We start from the raw sequence: 26,860 nt of genomic DNA on the forward strand, positions 1-26,860 counted from the left end.
CTTCCGTGTATGAGGTCAAAGCCAGGCCGGAGAGCGAAGCGAAATGGAATGAAATCCGGGGGGAAACCGTGATCGCGGCCACCGGGAGGACAGAGGCCGGAGTGCGGCTCAGAGACAGAGTGCCGGCCGGGCGGCGGGAGAGAGAGGTGAGGGCAGCCGCCATGTCTGTCTGCGGGCAGGTTACATCATGTTCTCTATGGAGACACCTCCATCACCCGGAGGGACATTCCCCAATATCACCCCATGCACCCCATATAATATAATAACACCCCTTGTGATATCACCCCATACAATAATATCACCCCATATAATATCAATATCACCCCATGCACCCCATATAATGTAATAACACCCCTTGTGATATCACCCCATATAATATCAATATCACCCCATGCACCCCATATAATGTAATAACACCCCTTGTGATATCACCCCATATAATATCAATATCACCCCATGCACCCCATATAATGTAATAACACCCCGTGTGATATCACCCCACGCACCCTATATAATATGATATCACCCCATATAATAATATCACCCCATATAATATCAATATCACCCCATGTAATATCACCCTATATAATATAATAATACCCCGTGTGATATCACCCCACATAATAATATCACCCCATATAATATCAATATCACCCCATGCACCCTATATAATAACACCCCGTGTAATATCACCCCATGCACCCTATATAATATAATAACACCCCGTGTGATATCACCCCATATAATAATATCACCCTATATAATATAATAATACCCCGTGTGATATCACCCCATATAATAATATCACCCCATATAATATCAATATCACCCCATGTAATATCACCCTATATAATATAATAATACCCCGTGTGATATCACCCCATATAATATCACCCCATATAATAGAATAACACCCCATGCACCCTATATAATATAATAACACCCCGTGTAATAATATCACCCCATGCACCCTATATAATCTAATAACACCCCGTGTAATATCACCCTATATAATATAAATATCACCCTATATAATCTAATAACACCCCGTGTAATATCACCCTATATAATAACACCCCGTGTAATATCACCCCATGCACCCTATATAATATAATAACACCCCGTGTAATATCACCCTATATAATAAAAATATCACCCTATATAATATAATAACACCCCGTGTAATATCACCCTATATAATAAAAATATCACCCTATATAATATAATAACACCCCGTGTAATATCACCCTATATAATAATATCACCCTATATAATATAATAACACCCCGTGTAATATCACCCTATATAATAATATCACCCTATATAATCTAATAACACCCCGTGTAATATCACCCTATATAATCTAATAACACCCCGTGTAATATCACCCTATATAATCTAATAACACCCCGTGTAATATCACCCTATATAATATAATAACACCCCATATAATATCAATATCACCCCATGCACCCTCCCTATATAATATAATAACACCCCTTGTAATATCACCCTATATAATATAATAACACCCCGTGTAATATCACCCTATATAATAATATCACCCCATATAATATCAATATCACCCCATGCACCCTCCCTATATAATATAATAACACCCTGTGTAATATCACCCTATATAATATAATAATACCCTGTGTAATATCACCCTATATAATATAATAATACCCCGTGTAATATCACCCTATATAATATAACACCCCGTGTAATATCACCCTATATAATAATATCACCCCATATAATATCAATATCACCCCATGCACCCTCCCTATATAATATAACACCCCGTGTAATATCACCCTATATAATATAATAATACCCCGTGTAATATCACCCTATATAATATAACACCCCGTGTAATATCACCCTATATAATAATATCACCCCCCATATAATATCAATATCACCCCATGCACCCTCCCTATATAATATAATAACACCCCGTGTAATATCACCCTATATTATAATATCACCCTATATAATATCAATATCACCCCATGCACCCTCCCTATATAATATAACACCCCGTGTAATATCACCCTATATTATAATATCACCCTATATAATATCAATATCACCCCATGCACCCTCCCTATATAATATAATAACACCCCGTGTAATATCACCCTATATAATAATATCACCCTATATAATATCAATATCACCCCATGCACCCTCCCTATATAATATAACACCCTGTGTAATATCACCCTATATAATAACATCACCCCATGTAATCATATCACCCTATATAATATAATATCACCCTATATAATACTATCACCCCATGTAATAATATCACCCTATATAATATAACACCCCGTGTAATATCACCCTATATAATAATATCACCCCATATAATATCAATATCACCCCATGCACCCTCCCTATATAATATAATAACACCCCGTGTAATATCACCCTATATAATATAATAACATCACCCTATATAATAATATCACCCCATGTAATAATATCACCCTAAATAATATAACACCCGTGTAATAATATCACCCTATATAATCTAATAACACCCCGTGTAATAATATCACCCTATATAATATAATAACACCCCGTGTAATATCACCCTATATAATATAATAACACCCCATGTAATATCACCCTATATAATATCCCCCCATATAATATCAATATCACCCCATGCACCCTATATAATATAATAACACCCCGTGTAATATCACCCTATATAATAATATCCCCCCATATGATATCAATATCACCCCATGCACCCTATATAATAAAATAACACCCCATGTAATATCACCCTATATAATATAATAACACCCCGTGTAATATCACCCTATATAATAATATCCCCCCATATAATATCAATATCACCCCATGCACCCTATATAATATAATAACACCCCGTGTAATATCACCCTATATAATATAATAACACCCCGTGTAATATCACCCTATATAATAATATCCCCCCATATGATATCAATATCACCCCATGCACCCTATATAATATAATAACACCCCGTGTAATATCACCCTATATAATATAATAACACCCCGTGTAATATCACCCTATATAATAATATCCCCCCATATAATATCAATATCACCCCATGCACCCTATATAATATAATAACACCCCGTGTAATATCACCCTATATAATAATATCCCCCATATGATATCAATATCACCCCATGCACCCTATATAATATAATAACACCCCGTGTAATATCACCCTATATAATATAATAACACCCCGTGTAATATCACCCTATATAATATCACCCTATATAATATAATAACACCCCGTGTAATATCACCCTATATAATAACATCACCCCATGTAATAATATCACCCCATATAATATCACCCCATGCATCCTATATAATATAATATCACCCCATGTAATAATATCACCCCATGCACCCTATATAATATAATATAATATCACCCCATGTAATAATATCACCCCATGTAATAATATAACCCCATGTAATAATATCACCCCATGCACTCTATATAATATATCACCCCGTTTAATATCACCCTATATAATAATATCAACATCGCCCCGTGTAATAACATCGCCCCGTGTAATAACATCGCCCCGTGTAATAACATCGCCCCGTGTAATATACTGCCTGCCCCTCCATCACCCAGAGTGCCATTCCCTGTGTAATATAATATCACCCCACATGAAATCATAACACCCTATATAATATCAATATCACCCCACATAATATCACCCTATATGATATCAATATCAACCCATGTAATATACTAACACCCTATATAATATCAATATCACCCCGTGTAATATACTGCCCGCCCCTCCATCACCCGGAGTGCCATTCCCCGTGTGAGATACTGACACCCCATGTAATATACTGACACCTCATGTAATATCACTCTATATAATATACTGACACCTCATGTAATATCACTCTATATAATATACTGACACCTCATGTAATATCACTCTATATAATATACTGACACTTCATGTAATATCACCCTATATAATATACTGACACCCCATGAAATATACTGACACCTCATGTAATATCACTCTATATAATATACTGACACCCCATGTAATATCAGTATCACCCCATGTAATATATTGACACCCCATGTAATATCACTCTATATAATATACCGACACCCCATGTAATATCACCCCATGTAATATACTGACACCTCATGTAATATCACTCTATATAATATACCGACACCCCATGTAATATCACCCTATATAATATACCGACACCCCATGTAATATCACCCTATATAATATACCGACACCCCATGTAATATTACCCTATATAATTTACTGACACCTTATATAATATACTGACTGTAAATAGTAGAGAACCAAAGGTGTCACTCGAATAGAAAGTGATCACAAGGTTAAATTTCCAATCCACTCCAATAAGATCTTAAAGGAGAAAATAATAAATAACAAAATAACTTTATTAGTAACTCTAAAAAGTACTAGGACAAATTAAACAGTGTAGCCTGATATGAGGGAAACAGCCCTGAGTGAGATGCTCAATAATAGCTAATAATAAAGCATACCACACTAGTTCCAAACGGGTATGGATTGGCAGTACGAGAACTAACTGAAGAGATAGCAATCTCCCCCTTTATGTGTTTTTAAGCCCTCATGGAAGTATATACTGCCCTGGTTACGACACAGCCTTGTGTGATCTTCCAGAAGCAAAAACTAAAACATAAAAGGAATAGTGAGAGATATGCTAAATGGTGAGAACAAAGCACACAGGAAAAAATATATAAAAAGGATATATACAGAGAGATAAGTAATAGGGATATAACCAATTAAATCCACCTCTCTAGGGTATCCCTAGTCACTAGACCTTCAGTTTCATGGATATTCTATACTTAAAGGGACACTCCAGGCACCCAGACCACTTCTGCCCATTGGAGTGGTCTGGGTGCCAACTCCCACTACTCTTAACCCTGCAAGTGTAATTATTGTAGTTTTTTATAAATTGCAATAATTACCTTGCAGGGTTAACTCCTCCTCTAGAGGTCACTTCCTGCTCTACAGCGTCGCTCATTTCCCCATAGGAAAGCATTGAAATGATTTTTCAATGCTTTCCTATGGGGAGACGTAAAGCGCATGTGCGTCATTGCCGCTCATGCGCATTAGGTCTCCTCGGCCGGTGGGCGGGATCAGTCTCGCCCACCGGCTGACGCAATGAAGAGGAGGAGCGGCGCGGAGGAGGAGACAGCGGCGAGGGACATCGCTGCTGCCTTAGGTAAGTGACTGAAGGGGATTTCACCCCTTCAGTAACCGGGGATTGGTGGGTGGGAGGGAGAGGGACCCTCCAGTGCAAGGAAAACGGATCGTTTTCCTGGCACTGGAGATTCCCTTTAAATTCAGTTTAGGGAAAAGGGGAAAAAAAATTAAAATCCCTTAAATTCTCAAATAGATGTCTAAATACCAAGTGATATGCTCAATAGCTAATGATTGGTAATTAAGCATGCCACATTAACTCCACAGGATACAAATGTAACGATATGAGAACTAACTGAAAAAGTAGCAATCTCCATCTTTGTGTTTTTAAGCCCTCATGGAAATCTATATAACACTGGCTGCAACAGAGCCTAGTGTACCATCCAGAGGCAAAAGTCAAAACACAAAGGAATAGTGAGAGATATGCTAAACGGTGAGAAATAAGCACAGGTAAAAACATATAAAGTGAAGGGTTTAAATACACTCCGTTATGGAGCACCTTATCACTATGCACGCACTTTTTTCACTTTATTTATTTTAAGAATTTTTATTTTTTGTCTTTTAGTACTTAGACAGCGATTGAGAACTTGAGGTAATTACCCTAGACGGAGTATAAGCATTGATCACCCATGAAGGTGTTTACAGGAGATTTAGGGTCTAGAGACTAGGGACACCTTTACCAGATACCTCCAGTATTTATAGTGAGGTGGAGTCATTTGTATATATCCCTATCACCTATCTCCTTGTGTATATAAACCCTTCACTTTATATGTTTTTACCTGTGCTTATTTCTCACCATTTAGCATATCTCTCACTATTCCTTTTATGTTTTAGTTTTTGCTTCTGGAAGATCACACAAGGCTGTGTCGTAACCAGTGCAGTTTATACTTCCATGAGGGCTTAACCCCTTAAGGACCAAACTTCTGGAATAAAAGGGAATCATGACATGTCACGCGTCCTTAAGGGGTTAAACACATAAAGGGGGAGATTGCTACCTCTTCAGTTAGTTCTCGTACTGCCAATCCATGACCGTTTGGAACTAGTGTGGTATGTTTTATTATTGACTATCTATTATTCAGCATCTCACTCAGGGCTGTTCCCCCACATATCGGGCTACACTGTTTAATTTGTCCTAGTACTTTTTTTAGAGTTACTAATAAAGTTATTTTGTTATTTATTATTTTCTCCTTTAAGATCTTATTGGAGGGGATTGGGAATTTAACCTTGTGGTCACTTTCTATTCAAGTGACACCTTCTACTCTCTCTACTATTTACTGTATTCCCTAGGGTTATCCACTACTTTTCCAGTCTAGGTGACCTTTGTTTGTGGGTTTGGTATGGGATGAGGGTGTTACACTAAACCCCTATCCTTGACCGCTCCCCTTCTTTTCTTTTAAAGCGGCACTGTCATGCGGAACTTGCCTTTCCTCAATCTCTTCCTCTTCTCCCCCTCTCTCAGGATCTGTTATTCTTTTCTTCCTGTCTTCTTTAGTTTTCTTTAAAATCATAAGACAAAGTAGGGACTTATGGAGGTTTCCTCCGCTTGACCAGCTTTGACCAGCGGAGGAGCAAAGTGTGCTTCATTTCCGCTGGTCAGAGCAATTTTCCCATAATTCTTACCTTTCCTCTGTGTCCCCGCGATGCTTCCTGTCATTTTAGACTAAACTGCCGAATTGCGTTCTAACTGAATGAGAACAGCAGTATGTTTGTTTGTTTTAGAACGCAATTCGGCACTTTGTTCGTGTCGGAATTTCATTCGAATGAATGAAACTCCGATCCTATTCGTGCTGTGGCTGCATCTTGCAGCCGCTTAGTAGATAGCTCCCTAATTCCCACGGTATCAGGGAGCTATCTACTAAAAGGCTGAAAGACCTAAATTGGTCTTTAAGCTAAATTTACTAATACTAAGTAAAGATTACTTAGTATTAGTAAATTATGCCCCTACTCGCTATACCGCGAGTAGGGGCATGCCTATTAAACAGTGAGCAACCTGTGGCTGCTCACTGTAATAAAAACCTATTGGCCCCCACCCCTAAACGACGGTGGGGGCCCTAAAGTAAAATAAGGGGGGAGACCTATTCCCCTGTGATATACTGACACCCCATTTAATATCACTCAATATAATATCACCTTATATAATATACTGACTGCCCCTCCATCACCCTGAGTGCCATTCCCCATGTAATATCACCCTGTATAATATACTGACACCCCGTGTAATATCACCCTATATAATAGACACCCCGTGTAATATCACCCTATATAATAGACACCCCGTGTAATATCACCCCATATAATCCGGCCCCCCCTTGTAATATCACCCTGTATAATAGACACCCCGTGTAATATCACCCTGTATAATAGACACCCCGTGTAATATCACCCTGTATAATAGACACCCCGTGTAATATCACCCTATATAATAGACACCCCGTGTAATATCACCCCATATAATCCGGCCCCCCGTGTAATATCACCCCATATAATCCGTCCCCCCTTGTAATATCACCCTATATAATAGACACCCTGTGTAATATCACCCTATATAATAGACACCCCGTGTAATATCACCCTATATAATACAGACACCCCGTGTAATATCACCCTATATAATACAGACACCCCGTGTAATATCACCCTATATAATACAGACACCCCGTGTAATATCACCCTATATAATACAGACACCCCGTGTAATATCACCCTATATAATATACAGACACCCCGTGTAATATCACCCTATATAATATACAGACACCCCGTGTAATATCACCCTATATAATATACAGACACCCCGTGTAATATCACCCTATATGATATACAGACACCCCGTGTAATATCACCCTATATGATATACAGACACCCCGTGTAATATCACCCTATATAATACAGACACCCCGTGTAATATCACCCTATATAATACAGACACCCCGTGTAATATCACCCTATATAATACAGACACCCCGTGTAATATCACCCTATATAATACAGACACCCCGTGTAATATCACCCTATATAATATACAGACACCCCGTGTAATCTCACCCTATATAATATACAGACACCCCGTGTAATATCACCCTATATAATACAGACACCCCGTGTAATATCACCCTATATAATACAGACACCCCGTGTAATATCACCCTATATAATACAGACACCCCGTGTAATATCACCCTATATAATAGACACCCCGTGTAATATCACCCTATATAATATACAGACACCCCGTGTAATCTCACCCTATATAATATACAGACACCCCGTGTAATCTCACCCTATATAATACAGACACCCCGTGTAATCTCACCCTATATAATACAGACACCCCGTGTAATCTCACCCTATATAATACAGACACCCCGTGTAATCTCACCCTATATAATATACAGACACCCCGTGTAATCTCACCCTATATAATATACAGACACCCCGTGTAATATCACCCTATATAATACAGACACCCCGTGTAATATCACCCTATATAATACAGACACCCCGTGTAATATCACCCTATATAATACAGACACCCCGTGTAATATCACCCTATATAATACAGACACCCCGTGTAATATCACCCTATATAATACAGACACCCCGTGTAATATCACCCTATATGATATACAGACACCCCGTGTAATATCACCCTATATGATATACAGACACCCCGTGTAATATCACCCTATATGATATACAGACACCCCGTGTAATATCACCCTATATAATACAGACACCCCGTGTAATATCACCCTATATAATACAGACACCCCGTGTAATATCACCCTATATAATACAGACACCCCGTGTAATATCACCCTATATAATACAGACACCCCGTGTAATATCACCCTATATAATACAGACACCCCGTGTAATATCACCCTATATAATATACAGACACCCCGTGTAATATGACCCTATATAATATACAGACACCCCGTGTAATATCACCCTATATAATATACAGACACCCCGTGTAATATCACCCTATATAATACAGACACCCCGTGTAATATCACCCTATATAATATACAGACACCCCGTGTAATCTCACCCTATATAATATACAGACACCCCGTGTAATCTCACCCTATATAATATACAGACACCCCGTGTAATCTCACCCTATATAATATACAGACACCCCGTGTAATCTCACCCTATATAATATACAGACACCCCGTGTAATCTCACCCTATATAATATACTGATTGCCTCTCCATCACCCTGCATGGTATTTTGTGTAATATCTATCACAAAAGTAATATCACACCCTGCAACATACAGACCCTATATAATATCATCTGTAGAACATACACAGATAGCTGCACACCTTGTGTAAAATACTGAATGCACAGACAGTGATGTGATTCTCCATATTAGACTGGTTCACCTTGTATAATACATTGGCAAGCATCAGCGGTGTGTAATCGTGTTCTATATATGGACACCGCCATAATATCCCACATCACCCTAAATATAATGTATTTACCTGCTAAATGTTTCCGTGTTCTGTATAGAAACGTCACCACATGTAAGTCTTTGGAGAATTCTATTACTCTGTCACTTCCAGCCACTGCAGTAGATAATGGCGGCAATGAGCACCTGTCCATCCAGAAAACTTTGGAACTTATTCTCCAGTTGCCAGTGTCCTGCCTTCTTTTAATTCCATGCACTAATTTCTAGCTTTTCTTTCTAGATTGCCCTTATTTGTGTTTGAACATGGGCCCCAGGAAGTTGCGCTTGCTCTGGCAGTTTCTGCTCTTTCTTGTGTTGGCTCTGAAGATTCTATCAGCCGCAGACTTTGACCCATATCGCATTCTCGGCCTCAGCCGGACAGCAAGCCAAGTGGATATTAAAAAGGCTTACAAGAAGCTTGCCAGAGAATGGTAGGTTTGTTGGTAGCTGGTCTTTTCTGTTGTCAGGTGAGCTGCGGTAGTTTACAGTTTATTCTGCGTTTTTTTCCTAGCATATAGTGGCGGTAAGAGAGGGATGTTCTTACTTAAGGTAAACAAGTAGCCTCTATAATTAAATATGTAAATTACAGAGACTACCCACCTTTTCATACCTTAAATAACTGCAAGCAGCCCCACAGCGTGCAGGATGGGAACCTCTGGATCGAATTCGGATGGTGAGGTGCATGGGTTGCAACCTGGGGAGCCTGGCAAAAGTTACTCGGCAAGTCTGGCAGCTCTTTTTTTTTTTTATTATTTTATGGCACGTAGGGAATTCACAAGTCGCTAGAGTCGGCCATGGGAGGCACGCCTATGATTGAACAGACATGGAGTACACATGGCGAGTACAAATGCCGAGGTGGCGTTTGCGTTTCACCCAAAAAAGTGCGCTACTGCACTTGCACAATTGGAATTCTATTTATGGCTCGAAATTTTAGGAGCCTGTTTAGGCAATGTCTGACAGCAAAGGTTGCAGGGATTTCATGGCAACAGCCTCCTCACACGATCCTGAAGTCTTTAAGGTAAGGAAAATTCTTTTTCTTTTACCTGAAAGGGACACTATAGTCTCCAAAACACCTTTTAGTTTAATGAAGCAGTTTTGGTGTATAGATCATGCCCCTGCAGTCTCACTGCTCAATTCTCTGCCATTTAAGCGTTAAATCACTTTGTTTATGCAGCTCTAGTCACACCTCCCTGCATATGACTTTCCAACTTATTGGGAAAAAAAGGAAGTGTTTCCCAGTTCATCCAAGATATTCAGGCCTCATGATCGGGAATGGAAAAACCTGGAGAAGAAATCCAGGCTTTTCAAACTGATCTTCAAATTACAAGATTCTGTTGACTGGGAAGGATTGTCAAAGGTTGATGTACACGTCGCACAGTTATCCACAAAAGCCACCATTCCAAGTGTACAAGCGAGGGGACACTCCCTGCAAGAGAACTTTTCAAACATCACCCTTCCAAGGTAAAGCCAACATTGGCGTCAGTAGCCAGAGCTCAGAGGTTTGGCTACAATCTCTGGAAGATTTGTCTTTGTAGCGGAACTCCTTTTTGGATGTCCCATCTATCGTTTTATTTGTTGGCCCTGCTGAGGTTTTTCATGCCTGGATTATACAGATTGACATTGCACCAGCTATGGACATACTTTGTTCGGTATACGAACAAAGTACCGAACAAACGGACCACCATGATGTACATTAATCATGCAATTTACCTCCCTGATCGTTTCTCTCATTCCCTTGGTTTATACAAATTCACTGCTGTATCCCCTGAGTGGCCACCATTTCGGCAGCCGAACGCGTGGCGGCGGCCATCTTAATCCCACGAACAGCGGTGTTTGGTCGTCGAGTGTCTGGAACTCAAAACGGACACTCGACTAGCCGAACACCGCTAAGACCTCCAGGATGGCAGAAAGTACCAAAAATAACTCCCGAACGGCCCGGCATTCGGTAGGATGAATCCCACGAACTAGGGGATTCATCCGGTTACCGACTCAATTATGTGTGGCATAGCCTTTCGGGAGTTTTGGGGCATGAATAGACCTACCGCAGGGCCAGATTTCATGGAACTAATTTCGGCATCTTTACCCATGCGGTCGGTCAAAACTTTACCTTCCTATAACTCCCGAACCCCTGGTCTGATCTGGGTGATTTTTGGATATGTTGCTCACCCAGATCAGATTTTTAAAGGTATATCACACATATTTGGGGTACATCTGGAAAGTGGGGAAAAGTGTGTACAGTATAATCGTATTATCTGTTAAGCTAAGGGGAGGAGATGTGTGGGAGGTAACGTCTGTATGATTGGTGCAATGTGTAATTAATGTGAATCCCTTCCTTGCATGGGAGAATCTCATAAAAGCAGGAATGTTGCCATTAAACATCAGTTCTATTCCCGATACTGTGTGTCGTCCAGTGATTGGGAAAGGTGATGGGATATTATTGGATTTGATTGCTAACTGTGGATATTCTCTGGGATTTACTACTTGTTCCTGCATCCTCTGGATAAATTGGTGGTTAAGATGTGGGAAATCGCTCTCCGCTACAGTCTCCTAGAAGGAACGGACAAATAACCAAATCATCTCTCTTGAAAAACATTAGAATGGCTAACGATTTATGTGACATGACAGGAGAACAACTGAAACTGTCAGCTCGGATCATGGATCTATCATCTGTGAGAGCAATCTGGCTTGAATACTGGACTTTCAAAAGGCACACATTGTTTGTTCCTCTGTTGGAAGAACTGATTAAGCAAATGTCTGACACAAAGAATGCTCTTCCTCAAGAAAAGAGAGGCCAATGGAACAGACTGTTCTTTCCACACACACAAGCTCTTACCGATATAATGGACAGATTTACATCTTCCACAGGCAACTGCAGAATACCAGGTCCATTGGTGAACAGTCTCATAACAGGCAAGATAAAAGGAGACCATTATGATGCCAGACAAAGAGTGGGGAGAAGATTGCAAGTGTTCATTCAGCAATGGGATCAGACCACTTAATACCCTTGGGTGTTGGATACTGTTGCAAATGAGTACAAAATAAGTTTTTTTTTTTTTTTTTTTTTTTTTTTTTTTTTAGAGTTTCCTTCTTTCCTGTTCCTTTGTTCAACTTACAGTTCTTTAGTGAAGACCAAGGATATTTATCAAGCTTCTTTTACCTCTGGTCACTGGGCCCAGAGACCAATGACTTTCAGTCGTCCCTTATTTAGACGATTGGTTTCTCAAATCTGTGGTCTGTCTCTTTCCACTCGTGTAAAAGCTCATTTCACAAGATCTATTGCTACTTCCTGGGCAGCAAGGGCATTCTCCTGAGGACATCTGTAAGGTGGCGACTTGGACATCAGTCAATCCCTTCATCCGTCATTACAGGCTGCACATCTTTTCGTCGCCAGAAGCTGCTTTTCTTCTGCTGTATCCTGACGTCCCACCCAGTTTGGGATGTAGCTGTATCCCTCCGGTACTAACGCTATACCAGGAAAAACAGACATTTTACTTACAGTAAAATGTATAACGGCAGTACATATCCCCCTTCTAATAAAGTATTTTACATTTTTTTCAGTATCTGGTCTCTTGGTTCTTCTTGCTATTACTGATGCTGCTGGCTGCTTGTGGTTATTTAAGGAATGTGCGGGTGGGGTTTCTTTTTGTAAATTACATATTTAATTATAGAGGCTCGTCGTCCACCTTAACGAAGAACATTCCTCTTATACTGCCACTATACTAAAGAAAAAAAGAATTTGCTGTACGTTTTCAAGATGTTTAAACAGAACTTGGCCAAACCATTTTGGACATTTAACCTCAACCGTTAAACCAGTAGTGTCCTATTATAGTCTATGGATTTAGTCTATCCACCTGCAGTAATCTGTGGCTTTTTATGTTGCTATGAGTGTGGAATCCTTTCTATTGGCAGCAGAGTCAATAAAGCTGGGCCATGGTCTGCTGGATGCATGCACTGCACTAAACTCACGGAGTGTGATTGGTAGAAGGAAAGTGGGGTAAATGGCAATTCTAGATCTTTGGCCACGGCATAGTTTCTTCTGAGTGTTAATGGTGTCCAACTGACGGTTCTGTCTTTTTCTTCTTTCAGGCATCCAGATAAAAACAAAAATCCTGGAGCAGAGGACAAATTCATCCAGATCAGCAAAGCCTACGAGGTACAACACGCTCTCAATGCACCCAGTTCTTAAACGCAAACTGCAAAGAAATATCCTCAGCCTGAACACTAAGAAGCTAGGAAATGGTTAGGTTGAATTTTTAAGCTACAGCAATGGTGTGGCTGTGGTGGTGTGTGTGTGCACATCTTTGTTTACTCACACAATACCAGACGTGATCCCACGGTTACTCTCGCAGTGCATTGTGGGAGCCCACAGCCTAGACCTGGGTATGAGCTTCAGGCTGATGTTTTAGGTTAGCTAATACTGCAGGGGGATTTATCAAGGAAATCTGAAATGGGGGCACAGAATGTGTTGTCTGCCTTCTTTGTACATTGTGACAGTTTTTTTTTTTTTTTTTACACCTCCGTGGTTCTGTATTATCACTTTCTATACGTGGCTTAAAATAACCCCGGAAAATCGAATACTTTACTGGGCGCAAAGGATGCCTAAAATATTAATCTCTTTCGGTATTCAAAAAGTGGAGCAGTCTCCATGGAAAGCAATGGAATTTTCCGCAGAATTGACCTTTAGACAGATTAAGGTGTATCTGTTCTAAAATAACTTCTGGGTTTTCTCCACATACAGTGCTGAGGGAGCAGCACTATATTGGGCTGTGGTGGTTCTGGTGTTTAAAGAGTCAATGCAATAATGTGACATTATATGAATTTGTGAGAGTATTTTTTTTTTTTTTTGCTGAATGCCCCCATTTGCTTCCTCTAAATCTGTGTGATGTTAGAAGTGAGTCCTCTAACCCTCTCCCTTTTTAGATCCTCTCCAGTGAAGAGAAAAGAAGTAACTATGACCGATATGGAGACGCGGGCGAGAATCCGGGCTATTCACAGCAGCAGCATCATCACTTCCGGCATTTTCACGACAGCTTCTACTTCGACGAGTCCTTTTTCCACTTTCCCTTTAACTCCGAGCGCAGAGACTCCACCGATGAGAAATACCTCCTCCAATTCTCGCACTACATCAATGAGGTGGTCCCAGACAGCTTCCGCAAGCCCTATCTCATCAAGATCACCTCAGACTGGTGTTTCAGCTGCATTCACATCGAGCCCGTATGGAAGGAGGTGGTTCAGGAGTTGGAGGGAATTGGTAAGCAACTTTGATTTACCTTCTGAAATACACTTTGCAGAAACGGGCAAAAAGCCAAATGGCTGCTGAGTATTATTTTATTCTCCCCACTTACCCTTGTTCCTGACAGTGTAATAAAACATGGGAGTTTAATGTTCCCCACTGCTGAGACAAGAACATAATACGGCTGCAATTTAAAGATGGTCTTTAAATCGCAGAGTTTCTTCTCCAGCTCTCCATCAGTAATAACGGAGTTTGCATGATTAGTCCTTCCAGCAGATTATTCTGCTCCTCTGGTGACCATTAGCTGTTCATGGCAGATTGAAGAGGTTGAACACAGGAAATTCCCTAACCTATTAAACACTGGAAAAAGCACAACGGATACCGTTCATAAAACAAAAATCTTATTTTAACAATTTGTTTCAGACTTAAGATTTGTGTTTTGATTTACAGTATAATGTTTATTTAGATTCTACAGTGATTATTATTACTTTTCCATCATATAAACTAACTCTAATGGGAACATCTAGGGAAAATCAAATGAATTTAGAGGTTATTTTGTTTAATATGGATTGGGCTATGTGCGGTGAAGCAAGTCGCTGTTTATTATTGCTATGTGAAGTTCTATTTATTATTGAACTGGCTATGATGGTCTATAATACGAACTTACATCACCATGCTGATTCACTGTGCAGAGAATTTTCAGTATTGTTGCAGATGTCCAGGGGTCAGACGGATTCATTATTCGACCAAGACCCTGGAGTTTTGCAAAAAGGACCACTATAGGCACCCAGACCACTTCAGTTCACTGAAGTGGTCTGGGTGCCAGGTCCCTCCAGATTTAACCCTGCAGCTGAAAACATAGTTTCAGAGAAACTATGTTTCACTGAGGGTTAATCCAGGCTCTAATGGCTGTCTCATTGACAGCCGCTAGAGGCGCTTCCGTACTTCTCACTGTGAAAATCACAGTGAGAAGACGCTGACGTCCATAGCAAAGCATTGAGAAATGCTTTCATATGGGCAGTTTGAATGCGCGCACTGCTCTGATGTCGGCAGGAGGAGGAGAGATCACCAGCACAGAGGGAGCCCGGCACGGGATAAAGGTAAGTGGCTGAAGGGGTTTTAACACCTTCAGCCCAGCGGGAGGGGGGCCCTGAGGGTGGGGGGGGACCTAATGACCCTATAGTGCTAGGAAAACGAGTTTGTTTTCCTGGCACTATAGTACTCCTTTAATTATTTGTTTAATTTTTAGCCAGTATTCGAAATACAACCCTAGGTAAATACAGTAACTTTGCTTCTGTAATATGTAAGCAAATTAAATATGGTTTAGCAGCTGCAAACAGACAGCTCTCTTAATGCTGTGACATTTAATCTTCCATGATTTGTTGTGCACTGGCTGTCCCAGAGGCGGTTAGTAAATTGGCGTTACTTGCTCCTGTATGTGGAGACTGTACATCTGTTTCCTGTTTCAGGTGTTGGCATTGGTGTGGTCCATGCAGGATACGAGCGACGTCTGGCCCACCATCTTGGGGCACACAGTACACCGTCCATTTTAGGAGTGATTAATGGCAAAATCTCATTCTTTCACAATGCTGTGCTTCGGGAAAACCTGCGGCACTTCGTAGAGAGTCTCCTCCCAGGAAACCTGGTGGACAAGGTGAGGCCGATACCAGGAAACAGACTGGGGCAGACAATGCCAGCTGTTTTAATGTATTTCCTTACACTATGCGAGTTTTATTTCATCTCTTGTCTTTATTCAGATTACAGATAAAAATTACATCCGGTTCTTATCCAACTGGCAGCAGGAGAATAAGCCTCACGTGTTGCTTTTTGATCAAATGCCGCCGGTACCATTAATTTACAAGGTTAGACGATCCCACTCAGTTCTTCACTGTATTTCTTTATTAGTGGCGTCCACAAAACGTGCCTCGGTGTGGATTCCCATCTTATCATTGCTGAAATGAAAGTGCTGCTTCTGCTTTCTTACAAAAGGCTTGTTGTGGCATTTAATATAATGTTTTGGAATATGACCGTGCCAGGTTTTTTACTAAAGTGATTTTCACATTTTAGAACCGAGTAGCCGAACTGGAAGCGTTGCTGACTTTGCTGAATTTTCCCAGTTTTGCTATTTTTTTTTTTTTTGCTAGTTTTTCTAATTTGAAATTCAGTTTAGATTTTCACTAGTGAACTCCCCTCACATTTAGATTTTGTGCTCGCCATTTGTTGCAGCACATCACACTGGGACCATGCAGACAGCAGAAAGACTTCATGTCATAGTTTCCGTATGTTTGATACTGATTTTAATCATACGTGCTAATCACTGTGCTGACATTTTAGCGTTCAATCTATTAGAAGTACCGTATTCTTTTGTTAAAAATGTCCAAGTCTGTCCATTTAAAAAAATGTTCTTTTTCTTATCTTAATCCATCTCCACTTTCAGCACAGATTTTAGGGAAAAGATTTGCCAGTTCTCTGGCATTGAACAGGATATTAACAGCAGGTGTCAGATGTTTTAATCTAAATGTCCCTACCCAACACCCTATGGCTGGGCTTTAGTAATTGCCTACGTTTTGGATGCTCTCCACAGATTTGGCACAATATTAGGGAATGACCCACTGCAATGTCTGTACTGTCTGCATTCGGTGATTTGTCTGCAAAGCACAAAATGACTTTCCCTTACTTCTGCTTTCAGTTAACCGCCTTTGCGTATAAAGACTATTTGTCGTTTGGTTACGTGGATTTGGGGCAGAGGGAGGCCGAGCAGATGAGCAGCCAGTATAATATTAATATGTACGCCCCAACCATGCTGGTGTTTAAAGAACACATCCACAAACCGGCGGACGTTGTCCAGGTAAGCAGAGTTCTCTTCCGTAAGTTTCCAGAATCGTATGCATGCCTGAGATTGTGTGATCTAAATCTTCAGCAGCTCTTAGTCATATTTTCTGTGAGCTTTTATAAAGTCTGCTGTCTCTGGAGCACACAAAGGCTTCTGCGAGGTAGAAAAAAAGTTATATATAGAGTTTCATGTTGAAATGTGCCTTTTTAAAGTTCTGCATTTTATAGATGATTTTTGGGGGCAGATTTTAACTTAAAGGCAGAAAGTCAACGATGGAATTTTAATACAGACGTTTTAAGAATTTAATTGTAAATTGTTCTTTGCTTGTCTGCACATTGAAATGTTAACTTCTGTGTAATTTCTAGCGTTCATCTTTTGGCAATTGTAAAGAATTCTTTGTGGTTGCAGGCCCGAGGAATGAAGAAGCAGGTCATCGATGATTTCATTTCTACTAATAAATTCCTGATGGCTTCAAGGCTGACCAATCAGAAGCTGTTTCAGGAGCTGTGCCCAGTAAGGAAGTCACACCGCCAACGCAAGTACGTGTCACTGTATTCAACCTGCCACACTAGGGGATGGAGTTTTTATCCAATTTAGAAATGTAGCAGTTTAGACGTAAAATGTATTTAATGGTTCAACAATAACTGAACCTTCAAGGGTAAATTTGCTTTATCTTTTAACATACATGCCGTTTTTCATTACCTATTGGACCATGTAATATCTGGTACTAGTCCTCCCGAAATTACTGTGTGCTATTATTCTTATAATGAACAAATATAGTGGTTAATATGGGTGTTAGGACCCGAGAGATTAGGTCCTGATAAAATACTGGCTAAGCATCATGGGAATTGTAGTTCACAAACCTCTCTAGTCCTCAAGTAGCATTGGCTGGTGAGTTATATTGAAATGCGGCATTTTGCGTTCTTTGTGCTTGTTTTGACTACTTGACATTATTTGCAGGTACTGTGTCACGCTGCTGACCGGCGAAGGAGGCAAGTTCCAGAAAGCCTACGAGTCTTTCTTGGCGTTTGCTTCAGCCAACACCAAGGACACTTTGAGATTTGTTCACGTATTCAAGGACCGGCAGAGAGAATTGACTAGCGCACTACTAACCGAAGAGGATAAACACCCTGACAAGTCCTCTGTAAGTATTTACTGTAACGTCTTAAGACTCAGTTTGTATGATTTTAGGTCCAGTGGACTTTAGTAACCCTGCCTTGCTAGACAGAGGATTTCTCTTTGATCCTGCACCAATTACAAAATCCATTGTTTAAAAACCACTGAAGCTGAGAAATTAGAGTCCTTTAGTTGCAAGGTAGTGGTTGAGGGTCATTTGTTACTGTGCAAAGAGCTCACGGTCTCCTGCCTTCCTGAATAAAGCTACTCAGTGACATACTTTGCTGGCACTAGATGCAGGCAGTATACACATTGGAAATCATTCTCCGACACTCGTTCGTTGCTGCAAGAGTTTCAGATTTTCCAAAAATGGGAGAAATTAAGATGTGAATTTCAAAGTAATCTGAAAGCACTGCTGACTTAGAGAATTGTTCGAGTTCGGCTATCTTTTCACCCTAAAGGAACACTCCGGAGCTTGCTGAAAAGCTTTGTGTCTTCTGATTTTAGATATAACTCTAATGAAAAATGCACAACTAAATGCATTCAAGTTTGTATTTGGGGTATATCTACTATAACAATTTTTTTTTTTTTCTTTTGCATTTGGGCAGTGGGGTGTCCCTTTAAATTTGAAACTCCCCTTAAATTGTCACTTTGAATAACCCTGTGTGTGTGCTGATCATTCTCACCTATAGGTGGCAATATTGGAAAGGAGAAACTCTGCCGGGCGGATTGTGTATAAAACTTTGCTGAAGATATGGAGTGGGAGTGAGGAAAATAAATTTGCGCTGCTCGACTTTCTGGACCGGTTACGAAAAGACCCGAGTGTCTTGTCATCCGAAATCATCCTGAGTGATCTGAATGATGAGCTTGCTCCTGTAAGTCATTTTTCGAGTATTTTACAGTTTTAACAGGTGTTTACGTGTCGTCATTGCAATCTAATCAATGTATCAATTTTTAATTGTATTATCTCTCTCTCTATTGTAGGTGTTTTTTCTGCGCTGGTTCTACACAGCAGTAGATTACTGGGCTGATGTTTGGGAGAGCGTTTTACATAATAATTGGTTTGTACCTCACTGCCTAAGGTTCTCTGTTACATTTAGTAAATCATATTAACTTAGAGCTGCTGTGCCCAGTACATTTTGATATCTGGAAAGATTTCTTGTATTGTGTTTCTCTTTTGTGAGGCCGGCCGTGTATAGCAGTCTCTGAGTCACAGGTTTGATTCCTGACGGCATCAGTTTAGTCCTTCATCCTTCTGAGGACAATAAAATGCATTTCATGACGATGAGAAATAATACCATCCAGATCAGGAATAGGCAACCTTTAACACTCCATGTGTTGTGCACTATATCTCCCCTCCCCCAATGCTTTGCCAGCATTATGACAGCTGTAGTCCACAACTTCAACTTCCGGAGTGCCAAAGGTTGCCCTAATAAACACCGTGGGGCATACTTGTTAACTAGGGACAGACAACATGTACGTTTCCTGGTTTAATATTTTATTATTACTATTACATACAATTCATTTCCTTTCTATAAAAATAATAAAACTATTACTTAATATTATTATATGAATTATCTTATGCAGATGTCTTAGATTGATATCTAGAACAGCAAATTCTATGAAGATTATAGGAGATAGTTGTCAGTCAGATAACCGGTTCTGTTACTTCCTGGTTTGGTTAGCTCAGTGGAACTAAAATCAAGAGGCAGCAATTTCCCAGAGCACCTGCCTTGCAAAGACTTCTGCATTGGGAAGTCTGTGATTGGACAGCCACAAAGTCTGGGCGGGATTAGAAGGGGAGGGCTTGTAAAGGGTGCAGACAACAGAACTGCAGCATTTCCAAGTTTTTTTTGTGTGTTTTTTTGTTTGTTTTTTAGATCTACCCCAATGGGAAAATGCATAATTAACATTTTCATTGTGGGGTATATATACTAAACTGTGATTAATTCTTGCATTTTGGCATTGGAGTATCCCTTTAATACACACAGTACCCGTGAGGCTGATGTCTGGTGCAGAATCCTGCAGTCCACACATTGCACATTTGTTGGTGGTGTCTTTATATGTAGTGTTGTGTAATCCAAGTCCAGGGCAGCGACCTTTCTTTTGTTGTGGTTGTTACACCTTTATCACAGGAAGATGCTTGTTTGGAAGAGGAAGTTTAGTCCGAATTTGCCAGGGTTTATTTGTGGGTGACGGATGGGTTTTCTGTTGCAGGAGAGAGATGATGCCGCTGCTGTCCCTGATCTTCTCCGCACTTTTTATCCTCTTTGGGACGGTTATAGTTCAGGCTTTCAGGTAACAAACCGCATGGTCTTTCACTTTTTAGAAGTACAAATTCAGAAATGCTTGTTCCTGCAGATGCTTATTCTGCTTTTCCTGTTAGTGACTCGAGTGATGAGAGAGATTCGGTTCCTTCTGAAAAAGATGAGCCAAGTGACAAGGAGAAAAGCACAGACACAAATTATACAAAGGAAAATACCAGGTAAGAAATGGCAGGACAGCGAGGGACTGGTCTTTAACCAGGGAGAGAGATGGGGAGACAGGCTTACACTTAATGAGGGAGAGAGATGGGGAGACGGGCTTACTTAATGAGGGAGAGAGATGGGGAGACGGGCTTACCCTTAACGAGGGAGAGAGATGGGGATACGGGCTTACCCTTAACGAGGGAGAGAGATGGGGAGACGGGCTTACCCTTAACGAGGGAGAGAGATGGGGATACGGGCTTACCCTTAACGAGGGAGAGAGATGGGGATACGGGCTTACCCTTAACCGGGGAGAGAGATGGGGCAGGGAAAAAGATTGAGAGCCAGCAGGCTCGTCCTTAACCAGAAAGAGAGACATGGTGAAACAGAGAGAGAGAGAGAGAGAGAGAGAGAGAGAGAGAGAGAGAGAGATGAGAAATGGAGAGACGAACAGATGGCGAACAGGGAGAGGCTCTTTGTTATTAAGAGAGAAGAATGAAGTTACCAGGAGAAACTTTTTTTTTTTTTTTGTCCAGAAAGGAGGAGACCAAGAAGTATGTAGACAAACCCTTCTGCCTCTGCTGCCATGTGTAACAGTGTGTCACACAGGCCCCTTGCAGAGTCAAGGTAAAATATCACAGTATAATAAATCGTTCTGTGTCCTCCCAGGGTTCCTAAGAAAGGTTTTGTGGAAGTTACGGAATTAACGCACGTGAATTACATGAGTAATCTTGTCCGGCTGCGCCCGGGACACATGAACGTGGTCCTCATACTGTCTAGCTCCACCAAGGCCAGCCTGCTGCAGCGCTTTGCCCAGGAAGTGTACACCTTCACAGGGTAAGTGACTGGCAGGGTTACCTGTGATGGGATTCTACTCAATTTCTGCAATGTCTGTCTCCACCCTGCTGGGTCTCAGTTTCCTCCTCCTCACACCATGAATATCTGTATCGGTCATGCTGTCTCTTAGAGTGCCCAGGCAGACAGTTACCATGTAACATAAAACCACTGTGTTCGGTGCGAGGGGGAGAGGGGGACATATGTTTAGATTGCGGTCTCTTTAGGTTGCTATAAATGATACACAGTCCAGTAACCGCATCTGTTTTCTATCTTACCTGATGCTCAACTGCTGGGGATCCCCTTGAAAATGCTGTGTTACAGGCACTCTGCAGTTTACCCACATATTTACATGCATTGTGTTGATAATGTAGTAATTTTTTTTTTATATATTCTACTTTGAAATTAAAGCATTTGCAGCTGATTTGTAGCTGCTGCAGTTAGCTGTCCATAGACCATGAAGTAGCTACGTCTATCCCTTAACTCACTGCTTGGTGGATTATGTGACTCAGCCCTGGAATCCATTATTTTTCATTCCATTTCCTTTTTCTTTCATGCAAATAAATCGATCAATCCAAGCACAGCCCAAACTCCTGGTGGTTCGTATCGGCTTCTGTCTGCTTGCCAGTGGTTCCATTTATGCTTTTCATGGATCTCTATTAAACGACGCAGCTAAAGGGGGTTTGTGCACGTGTTTAGTTAGGAGCTTTCAAGCATTCGTTGCTATAGACGTTTGACTGCCTTTGAATTTTGTTTAGCTCAAGCCTGTCCCATGTAATTTAAAACCCTTTAATATTTCTCTTAAATAGTGGGGGGGCTCTTCTTTCAGATAATCTAATTTTTTTATTTTTTTTTTATATTCTGAACATTTCAATTAAAAAAAAATATATTTTTTAATTTAGTAGATATCTGGAAAAATATTTTAAGGGGGAAAAAATCTTGCTGACCTTCTGATTGCAGCCTCTCCAAGCCCTCCATTCTTTTCTCCAGTCTGTGTGACTTCTGACTGGAGTATTCCCCGGAACAAAGTACCTCGAGTTATATAGATCATTGAGAGGGAGGTGGGTTGGCATACACGCCACTTCCTTTAGCTCTCTGCAGGAAAACCTTCCTGACTGTATGAAAGCTTTGGCGCTCTTTCCTTATTTTTATTGAAGTCAGCACTGTGACGGTCTGAATAAGTATTACCGTCTGTCATTCCCTTATCCCAATAAAACAATATCGCCAGTAAAATATCGCTGGTGTCGCATAATAATCCACACATGAGCCAAAGCTTAATGCTGGAACAAGACTGGTTTAATGGCAAGAAAAGGCATTAAATTTTTATACAGCATCAAACTCTGAGCCAGCAAGATAATTGAGTTTTGGAAACATACTAAACTCAATTATCTGCTGGCCAAAAAAGTTTACAATTTCAAATTTTTCAGAAATACCATAAACATACATAAAAACCCCTGGGTAGCTGAGCTTTGTGGGATCAACATATTAAAAATTCAGACAAATCCGTTCGGTGGTTTTCGAACGGCACCGTGTGGTAGTTTGAACTGCCTGCCCACGAGGTTGAATCCGAAATAGAGTTCCATAGAATTGGTAGCAAGAGTCGGTCTCCGTTCGCGTGAATTCATACGAAAACCACTGTAGATAGAGTAAAGCTGATTCGTGCAGAATGCTCCCGTTGTTCGTCTGATTCAAACTCCTGAACGCCGTTCGTCTACTGTACTGGGAAGTAGTACATGGGGGACTTCCATATAGACCGGGGTTCGTGCGAGGGCCGTGCCCCAAACTGTTCCAGGCACTCGACGACCAAGTCCCGCTGGCCGCGTTCGGGAGACAAGATGGCCGCCGTCCATTGTTCTCACCACGTCCTTTCGTATGCACGAAATGGCGGCCACCTAGGAGCATTCGATTAGTCTGAAGATTTCGTATGGTTACACAGTGTTCTACGTTCTGATTAGTACCCAGGGTGGTCTCCGTTCGGTAAAACAAATGATTTACCGAACAATGAAAAATAAAACAAATGACTAAGGGAATTAAGTAGCAGACAGTGGAAATAGCCGAACGGTTACTGGGAAATCCTTCACAAGCATTTTCTATAAACTTTCACAAATAAGACCGTCCCCAGACACCTAAATATAATAACTAGAATTGGGGTCACCTTCAGTCTATTGTATCAGTTTAAGCCGCTCTGTCTCTACTCCCCCAGTCCATTCAGCAAGTATCTGGAATAGCCAGAGTAAGCAACGGGTATCTCTCCAACTGTTATAATAATGTCTCCCTTGAGCCTTTTCTGTAACATAGAGTTGCAGGTTTTTAACATGTGTGGCCGGTGATCCCTAATTCTGCATTCGTCCTTTTGTGTTTCAGGAGCAGCTCGCTTCACTTTTCCTTCCTTAATCTGGACAAGCACCGGGAGTGGCTGGAGTACCTGCTGGAGTTTGCGCAGGATGCAGCTCCCATTGCGTACCAGTACGATGAACATTTCCTGGAGAGAGATTACACTGGATACGTGCTGGCATTAAACGGGCACAAGAAATACTTTTGTCTCTTTAAAGCCCAGTCAACCCTTGAAGAGGAGAAGCTCTCAGAAGAGTCAGAACTTTCCCCTCTCTCGGGGGACACACTGAGAAAGATCTCACTGGGCTCTGGAGCGGGCCACATCAAAAAGAAACTTAACAAGTTATCGTTGTGGATGGAGCGGCTGTTAGAAGGATCTTTACAAAGGTTCTATATTCCCTCCTGGCCCGTGCTTGACTGAGACTTTTAAAGGGGCATCACGTCCCATCAAACTGTGAACATGTAGAGGTCTGTCCTGCCAGGGGGATTTGTGTGCTTTAAATGGTTTTCCCAGGATTCCTCGAGAACAAAGACTGATTTTTCTGGGGATCAGTTTGTTATGCAAAGAGAGGATTGCGGCATTATCTGCGCCATATCCTGCCTGCTCCATCAAAGACTCCATTGCTGTCTCCCGGGACATCTCATGTGCTGCTCAGTCCAATCCTCACCCATGCTTTCTTAAAGCTAAAGCTTGCCCATCCTGGCATGGGAGCTCTGTCCTCTCTTACAGGAGAGCCTGGGTGAAAACTAGGTATAGGACACCATTGCTAAACTTACAAGAATAGTCTAATTTATAGAACCCTATTATTTCAGATATAAAAAGCCTATGACTTTGCTTATGTGTAATATTCTGTTTTTTATTGCCATCTGGCTGGGTCGACCTTGCAATGCACTAAGAATGAGGAGCTAGCCACCTTACTAGTCGTTAAAAGTAGCCAGACTCTTGCAGTGAACAAGTGGCAAATGTTAAATGCAGCAGATCAGGGAGTGCTGACCATCAACCTTTTAATGCAGAATATGTACATTTAGAAAATCCACGTACAATCACCTGGGAATAGAGGCCGTTTGGTATCTATTTAAATTGTTTTTATTTAAATACCTCTCATAGAAAGTTGCAAATCTAATGTGCAGCGCCACCTGCTGGGACTTACATGCAACATCACCACACTGCCGCTGCCTTTGATTCTTTGTATCAAGGAATATTATTTTACACATGTTCGCTTTATATCTGTTTGTTGTGTTGTCCTCACTCCACTGTTGGTCCTGCGAATACATCAGACCTTCTAGGAAGTAGTTGCCGCTTTGGCTTTATAAGATATATTCTGAAGTCCAGCCATGGAATGTAAAGATTGAGGGGAAATATTTAAATCCCAGCTAATATTTTAACTATTCATCTGCTGCAGCACAAAAAAACATATTGCCTCCCCCTTGCCCCCATAATTTAACCCTTTAAGAACCGTGAAATATGTCAGAACAGGGAAAGTCAAATATTTATCATGATATGTCTGGCATGTCGTTGGTCCTTAGAGGGTTAATGTCTATGACCCTAACTGGCCAAAATTAGTTTAATCTTAAATGACAAAGTTTTTAGCACACTTTTTATCTCAGCCATTACATTGAATACATACAATGAGAAACTACAATGCATAGGAGCTTCTAAACCAAGCCAAACTCAATATTTAGAGAATACGTCCTTTTCGTTGCTGAAGACCTCTCCTTACAATATTCTTAATAAATTTGCATATATAAAATGTATATGTAAAATGCCAGCCTTTTTTGAGATTCACTGCTGTAAATTGTAATTGTTCAGTAATTTCTCACTATACAAGTAAATCTCACATCTTTTTAAATACTTGATCATAAAATGTCAAATCTTTCTTCCTGTCTCTTCCCATTCTTTTCTTGTATAAATGGTTGTCAGAATGAAAGAGCGAAATTTGTAACCACAACAAGCCCTCTGCTGGTAAAAGGCGCACAATGGTTCAGAGCTGGGCAAGAACTAGCGTTCAAATCTTCTACAGAAAACATTTCGTTTATATGTTTGTAACCATGCAATGTTACATTCAGCTGTTTGTGTTCCCTTTAAGATCTGTCTCAGCTGACATTAATACAAATGTCTGTCCTGTGGAATGTAAGTGGCCGGGAACCCTGAAGCCGGATAGAGTGTTTGATTCTCGCCGGTGTCACAATCTTTCTGGCATTGAAAGGGGTTCACCTCCCACACGTCAAAACCAAATCGTTATTTTAGGAATAACCTTGATGACTGCTTACATTAAATCTGGCAACGCGACAGAACAGTTTTGCACTTTTTTTTTT

General features: G+C 40.7%; 1 protein-coding gene across 1 annotated transcript; it reads left to right on the top strand.

The window, feature by feature from the left end:
• On the top strand, positions 1 to 26,860 carry DNAJC16 (DnaJ heat shock protein family (Hsp40) member C16). Its single transcript, XM_063437005.1, has 15 exons — positions 1 to 146; positions 9,971 to 10,160; positions 13,816 to 13,882; positions 14,650 to 14,980; positions 16,432 to 16,616; positions 16,720 to 16,824; positions 17,652 to 17,810; positions 18,204 to 18,334; positions 18,756 to 18,939; positions 19,604 to 19,786; positions 19,896 to 19,972; positions 21,129 to 21,209; positions 21,298 to 21,396; positions 22,046 to 22,213; positions 24,575 to 26,860. The coding sequence occupies exons 2-15, from the start codon at positions 9,994 to 9,996 to the stop codon at positions 24,963 to 24,965; spliced, it is 2,328 nt and encodes a 775-aa protein (XP_063293075.1). The 5' UTR covers positions 1 to 146; positions 9,971 to 9,993; the 3' UTR covers positions 24,966 to 26,860.

This window comes from Pelobates fuscus, chromosome 11 (assembly GCF_036172605.1).
Source record: "Pelobates fuscus isolate aPelFus1 chromosome 11, aPelFus1.pri, whole genome shotgun sequence".
In the NCBI taxonomy this organism is placed as follows: Eukaryota; Metazoa; Chordata; class Amphibia; order Anura; family Pelobatidae; genus Pelobates; species Pelobates fuscus.